This window comes from Quercus suber, unplaced genomic scaffold, assembly GCF_002906115.3.
Source record: "Quercus suber isolate HL8 unplaced genomic scaffold, Cork oak 2.0 scaffold_40, whole genome shotgun sequence".
Lineage (NCBI taxonomy): Eukaryota > Viridiplantae > Streptophyta > Magnoliopsida > Fagales > Fagaceae > Quercus > Quercus suber.
Window position 1 is genome coordinate 705161 of NW_027069505.1, and position 7236 is coordinate 712396.

Below are 7236 nucleotides of genomic sequence, written 5' to 3' on the forward strand. Positions count from 1 at the left end.
CAGGGCACCCATTAACCTTAATTGCATAGTTTACCGAGGTAACACATTTCATAACCAGACCTCTCCACCTTTCAGCAAAACTAAGCTTCTCCATAATTTTTTCCAACCAAACCCACTTTACCCTATCGTATGCCTTACTCATATCAAGCTTTAAAGTCATTTCCCCCACCTTCCCCCCTTTCTTTTTGATAATATGATGTATAGTTTCAAAAGCTACCAACACGTTATCAGTAATAAGTCTACCATGCACAAAAGCACTTTGAGAACCACTAATAATAGAAGGCAAAATTTTTTTAAATCTATTAGCTATAGCCTTCGAGGCAACCTTGTAGATTACATTGTATAAACTAATAGGTCTAAAATCAGTCATATGTTTTGGCTCTTTAACTTTAGGAACAAGAACAATATAAGTTTGATTAAAGTTAGGGGGAGAGATACCATGGTCCAAGAAGTCCAAGACTGTTTTCCACACCACACGTCCGCATGTGCTCCAAAAATGCTGATAGAATAAAGGCGGCATACCATCCGGGCCCAGTGCCTTTAGGGGATACATTTGCTTAAAGCTTGACGGACCTCACCCTCATGAAACACACGAGCCAAAACATCATTCATCTCCCCTAATTCTTTCAGCCTAACAATGTGGAGAATCTCCTTAAAGTTCGCAGGGAAAGAGGAAGAAAAAAGATTCGTGTAGTGCTCCACAAAAATTCCAGCTATCTCGGATTCTTCCTCGTGCCACACCCCATTCCCATCAAAAATATCATCAATATGGTTCTTGCTTTGATGATCCAAAGCTTTTGCATGAAAAAACTTCTTGTTCCTATCACCACCTTGAAACCAATTTTGCCTAGCCCTTTGCCTCCACATCTCATCCTCCCTATCCAACCAACAGTTAAGTTCAATCCCCGTTTTTCTCAAGTCATGAATTTGGTTAGGAGACGTAGGTTGGTTCTCCAAAAAAACCAACTTAGCTTATAGGTCAACCACCTTAGCCCCCACATTATTGAACTCCTCATTTTTCCATCTCAATAATTCAGCTTTGCACCTATCCAAGCAGTTCAATATAGCCCCATCCAGACCCAACAATTCCCTTTCCTCCCAAGCCTCCTTTACAACCTCCTCACACCGAGCAACTTTGAGCCACATGGATTCAAATCGAAACAACCTTCTTTTACTTCTCTTACAAGGCCGATTTTTTAAGTGTAGGGATAAAGGGAAATGGTCAGAAACCGAGGAGGATAGATGATATAGCGTTGCCCTTGGGAAAAGATTCATCCAATCCAAACTCACTAAGGCTCTAGCCAATTGCTCTCTAATCTGAAAACCATCTCTTTGTTGATATAACCAAGTAAATTTAGGCCCCACAAACCCCAAATCTCTAAGAGCACAAAAATTAATCACCTCCAAAAATAGCTCCATTTGTCTTTTTGGCCTTAAACAACCCCCTTCCTTTTCTGATAATCCAATGATTTCATTGAAATCCCCAATCACCAACCAAGGGAGAGAAGAGGAGTTCTTCAAAAACTTCAATTTAGCCCAAGACTTTGATCTCCTATCCATTTCTGGGCTGCCATAGAACCCCGTAAAGTGCCACCAACCAATACCCGAACCACCATCAATCCACGCATCAATATGCTCATACGCAAAAGATTGCACATCAATAGTCACCCCATCTTTCCAAAATAATGCCAGACCACCACTATTACCATTGCTCGGAACGAACACTCCATGCTTTAATTTACATCTCTCTTTAACTTTATCAATCCACTCCTTTTTATCAACCTTAGTCTCCATTAGGAAAACTATGTCGGGCTCTTCCTTATTCACCACCTTTTCCAAGGCACGAACTGTCTGGAGGTTCCCAAGCCCTTGGCAGTTCCAACTTATAATACTCATTGTGCTCAGCGAGGCTACCTAGCAACTTTCGCCGTTGAAATAAGTTCAAGCATGTCAATAGTCTTACCTCACTATCGACCTGATTCAATACCATCAGGACTCTCAAAACTGATTTTGCATTTCTGCCCAATATCAATGTCCATGCATTAGCTCAAAGTCTCCTCTTCGGGTCTCCCATCCTTTCTTTTCCAGGTACCCTGTTTAAGCTTGCCCTTGCATGGACCACTATCCTTCCCCACGCTAGGAGTTTTAGTTGTTAACTTAACACCCTTATTTCCTTTGCCTGAAATTCTATTGGGCCTTTTTTGTTTACTGGCATCAGTTAGACTACCCCCAAGTGTAAGGCCCAACTTAGGCGAGCCCACATCAAGCCCAATCCTTGTATCTTGTGTGGAAAGCACTAAATTTAAATTAGGAGTAACCCCCACTTCCTGCACAGCCACATCTATTAGTCCCTTCCCACAGAGAGCTTCCTGAATTTTCATCTTACTTGTGTCAGGGATAATAACTCCTTCCCCCTTAATTGCTGCATCAATCTCCTCCAAAACCTTCTCAAAATCTGCCTCAGTCCACGTCCCATGACTAACTCTTTGATCACTTTCCTTATCCCTAAACATTGTATCTTCTCTTGGGATAATCTCCGGAACAGTAGGGCTTGTGACAAGAAATCCAAAGTTACACTGCGCAGCCAGCTTACTCGTCCCACCTGCTCCACTTTGTTCTGTGTAGCCACCTCGCTGGAACCACCCTCTTCCCTTTGCATCCGCCTGTTTTGGGAGTCCAGCATCGGCTCTCCCTCAGCCCTTGATGTTTTCTACCATCCACCCATTGCCTTTAGCTAGTCCCCGTATTGGAAATCCATTGTTGCACCATTCTTTTCTGCAACAAAGAAACCCGCACAGTGCTTCAAATCATGTCCAACAAATCCACAAAAGTAGCAGAACATTGCAAGTCTCTCATACTTAAAGTTTATCCATGTATGGTTACCGTTGGAGTCAAAGACGAAACAACCCCTTCTTAATGGCTTAGAAACAGAGATGGAAACTCTCAATCACATGAACAGGCTTAGTGAGTCATTAGACCTCCATTTTTCCACTTCCTCCACCGTGCCAATCCGACCCCCAATATCTGTAGCTATTTGCGGAGAAACCATGTCAAATGTTGCTCCCTAAATTTGCACCCACATCGAAACACGATCAAGAACAACATTTGTTGCAGACATCCCATGTTGCCATCTCTTAAGTAACAACATTTGATTATCAAAAGACCAAGGCCCAACTTTAAGGATCCAAGCCATCTAAAATTCAGTCCTAAACTTGAACTGAAACAGATTTGCACCCACTTCCACAATCTATAACTCAGAATCCAATCCCCAAACCCTCCTTAAGGTGCTTAAAGCAGCTCTCTCATTATACGATTTACAAGTTAAGAACTTGCCTACCAAACTAAGCACACAACTTTCAATCTCACTGACCCTTCTTTCATCCGCAATCTCAATGACTTCCTCCTCCTCGGACGTGAGTTTTAGCTTATCTAAAATTTCAGAGACACCCTCAGCCATGATGCACCAAGATACACCAAGATACTATAAAAGAGGATGAGAGAGGGAGAGAAAAGGAAAAGAAATAAAACTCAAAACCTTAGGACAACCTAAAAGAGATAGGCTCGTTTTGAAAACAAGAGGGAGAGACTCCTACCAGGAAGAGAAAAAAAAGTTTTGAATGTAACGACATCTATGTAGTTACAAAAAAACCTGCTCATTTGACAATCAAATAAACTTGTACTAATAGAGAAAGATGAACTTCAAAAAATTTAAATTAAGTGGATATTTAACTAAACATGCTCTTACGTGTGTTTCTTTTTCAGAATAAATACATACACCTAATGTTAGTATTAGATTTGTCCTAAAACATAATGTTTAGTCCTCAACCTTTTATCTTTATTTCAAAATCTTCTTTTATATTTTAAAATGTATCAAAAAAAAGTTCTTACCGTCATTTCTTAGTGAGAAATTTTTAAACACCAAATATTAAAGTATAAGAATAATCTTTAAACACATATTAAAGTTTAAGGAACAATATGCAATTTACCCAAAAAGCTAAGGAAAATAGAAACCCTAATGAGGAGAGCTAACCTTTGGTTTGGACAAACTTCTACTTTTGGTGGACTAAATATGTGGCAAGTTTTAGGCCTTTTTTATAGAGATATCACCCTATGGTAAAAACTGAAAAACACAGAGATATAATGGATCTGATATGGACTTTTTATCGACTTTCTTCAATTTTTGAGATTAACAACTAATTAGTAGTAAGGGAATGTAACCAATTCAATAAAATATTATATTATCTAAAAAAACTATTTTCACTCTCTTTTACTTTGTATATAAAAATGAAATTTAATTAATAATTATGTTAGTCTATGATAGAAATTTATTTTGATTGTGTTTGGAGTATATTAATAAAAGAAATTTTGATAATTATAGTAGTTATTAATCGGTACCTATCATGATTATGTTTTCAAATGGAGTTATTAAATATATAATTATAGTAATTATTAATGGGTATTTAACTATTTATTAACTTATCAAAAAAAATTAATAGATATTTATTACCATTGTTTTTTTATACGGAAATATTAACTATATAATTATAGTAATTATTTATATAAAAGGTTTCTTGTATATTCAAATATGTTGTAAAACACCACCATGTATCCTTGGTACGGTGGTCACTCCACAAGTATAAACGCTTGTAAGGTGTGGGGGGCAAGTGCTGGAGTTCAAATTTTCAGGAAGAGGGAGCTTCACACACATATACACTTAGATTATGTTAGAGTAGAAATTATGTCTTGTATATATATATATATATGTTGTAATACAAGTTTGATTCCACTTTGATAGTGGAAAAGTAATGTTTAATCCCAATTTTTTATATGAAAAAGCGTTAATTCCTCTTTAGTAGAGGTAGAGTGATAGAAAATTAGAAACAGTGGTAATCAAATAAAAAATCAAAGTCCAAAGAATCTCAGATGTACGAGAGTTGTATATAAGATGTATGAGATTACAAGTTTCTTTTGCATCAAAATTTCTAGAAATTTCGTACGACCATCGGACATACGAGATTATATAGAATTTATGAATTTGCAATTTTCGAACCAAAAATTGTACCACTTGAAATGAAAATGTTTGCAAACACCCTTCAAACTCCTCATTTATCTTTTTATTGAATGTGAATTTTGAAAATATAATTGTGGGTACCTAGGATGTACGGATTTTCGGGCAAAGGGTTTTTTGCTTTGTAGCCTTTTACACTGCATCCTCGGCATGTCCTTCAACGTCCTAGGACGTCCTCGGACGGCTTCGCAATGTCCTAGGCATACATGGCAATGTCCTAGGCATGCTTGGCAACGTCCTCGGACGGTGTCCTAGGAGTCCCACATCGAAGAAAAACCCCCCCACTTGCTGCCTTATAAGCTGTGAAGCGAAGGGAGTAGTGTACCATCGGTTTATAGTTATTCGAATAACTAAACCGATGGTACACTACTCCCTTCGCTTCACAGCTTATAAGGCAGCAAGTGGGGGGGTTTTCCTTCGATGTGGGACTCCTAGGACACCGTCCGAGGACGTTGCCAAGCATGCCTAAGACGTTGCCATGCATGCCTAGGACGTTGCGAAGCCGTCCGAGGACGTCCTAGGACGTTGAAGGACATGCCAAGGATGCGGTGTAAAAGGCTACTAGGCAAAAAGCCCTTGGCCCAAAGATCCGTACATCCTAGGTACCCACAATAAAATGGCCCTTTTATTGTGGGTACCTAGGATGTACGGATCTTCGGGCCAAGGGCTTTTTGCCTTGTAGCCTTTTACACCGCATCCTCGGCATGTCCTTCAACGTCCTAGGACGTCCTCAGACGGCTTCGCAACGTCCTAGGCATGCATGGCAACGTCCTAGGCATGCTTGGCAACGTCCTCGGACGGTGTCCTAGGAGTCCCACATCGAAGGAAAACCCCCCCACTTGCTGCCTTATAAGCTGTGAAGCGAAGGGAGTAGTGTACCATCGGTTTATAGTTATTCGAATAACTAAACCGATGGTACACTACTCCCTTCGCTTCACAGCTTATAAGGCAGCAAGTGGGGGGATTTTCCTTCGATGTGGGACTCCTAGGACATCGTCCGAGGACGTTGCCAAGCATACCTAGGACGTTTTCATGCATGCCTAGGACGTTTCCATGCATGCCTAGGAATTTGCGAAGCCGTCCGAGGACGTCCTAGGACGTTGAAGGACATGCCGAGGATGCGGTGTAAAAGGCTACAAGGCAAAAAGCCCTTGGCCCGAAGATCCGTACATCCTAGGTACCCACAATAAAAGGGCCAAATAACTAAAAACCAATGGTACACTACTCCCTTCGCTTCACAGCTTATAAGGCAACAAGTGGGGGGTTTTCCTTCGATGTGGACTCTTAGGACACCTTCGAGGACGCTACCAAGCATGCCTAGGACGTTACCATGCATGCCTAAGATGTTGCAAAGCCGTCCTAGGACGTTGAAGGACATGCCGAGGATGCAGTGTAAAAGGCTACAAGGCAAAAAGCCCTTGGCCCGAAGATCCGTACATCCTAGATACCCACAATAAAAGGGCCCTTTTATTGTAGGTACCTAGGATGTACGGATCTTCGGGCCAAGGGCTTTTTGCCTTGTAACCTTTTACACCGCATCCTCGGCATGTCCTTCAACGTCCTAGGACGTCCTCGAACGGCTTCGCAACGTCCTAGGCATGCATGGCAACGTCCTAGGCATCCTTGGCAGCGTCCTCGAACGGTGTCCTAGGAGTCCCACATCGAAGGAAAACCCTCCCACTTGCTGCCTTATAAGTTGTGAAGCGAAAGGAGTAGTGTACCATCGGTTTAGTTATTCGAATAACTATAAATCGATGGTACACTACTCCCTTCGCTTCATAGCTTATAAGGCAGCAAGTGGGAGGGTTTCCTTCGATGTGGGACTCCTAGGACACCGTCCGAGGACGTTGCCAAGCATGCCTAGGACGTTGCCATGCATGCCTAGGACGTTGCGAAGCCGTCCGAGGACGTCCTAGGACATTGAAGGACATGCCGATGATGCAGTGTAAAAGGCTACAAGGCAAAAAGCCCTTGGCCCGAAGATCCGTACATCCTAGGTACCCATAATAATATTTAAATTAAATGTTCTTATTATAACCTCCATGTTTGCAAATTAAAATTTCAAGAAGATCAAAGATCAATAGCTATGCCATCCATTAAATGTTTAGATTTCAATTTTTTTTGGTCTAAAATTAAAATTATACATAAGAAATAAGTTTAATGATCAA

At 40.8% G+C, this 7236-nt stretch overlaps 1 protein-coding gene across 1 annotated transcript; it reads right to left on the bottom strand.

Moving 5' to 3' along the window:
• Positions 1–972: 972 nt before the first annotated feature.
• On the bottom strand, positions 973–1896 carry LOC112012897 (uncharacterized). The gene has a single exon (XM_024045268.1). It carries the CDS (start codon positions 1894–1896, stop codon positions 973–975), a length of 924 nt encoding a protein of 307 aa, XP_023901036.1.
• Between the last annotated feature and the right edge of the window lie 5340 nt (positions 1897–7236).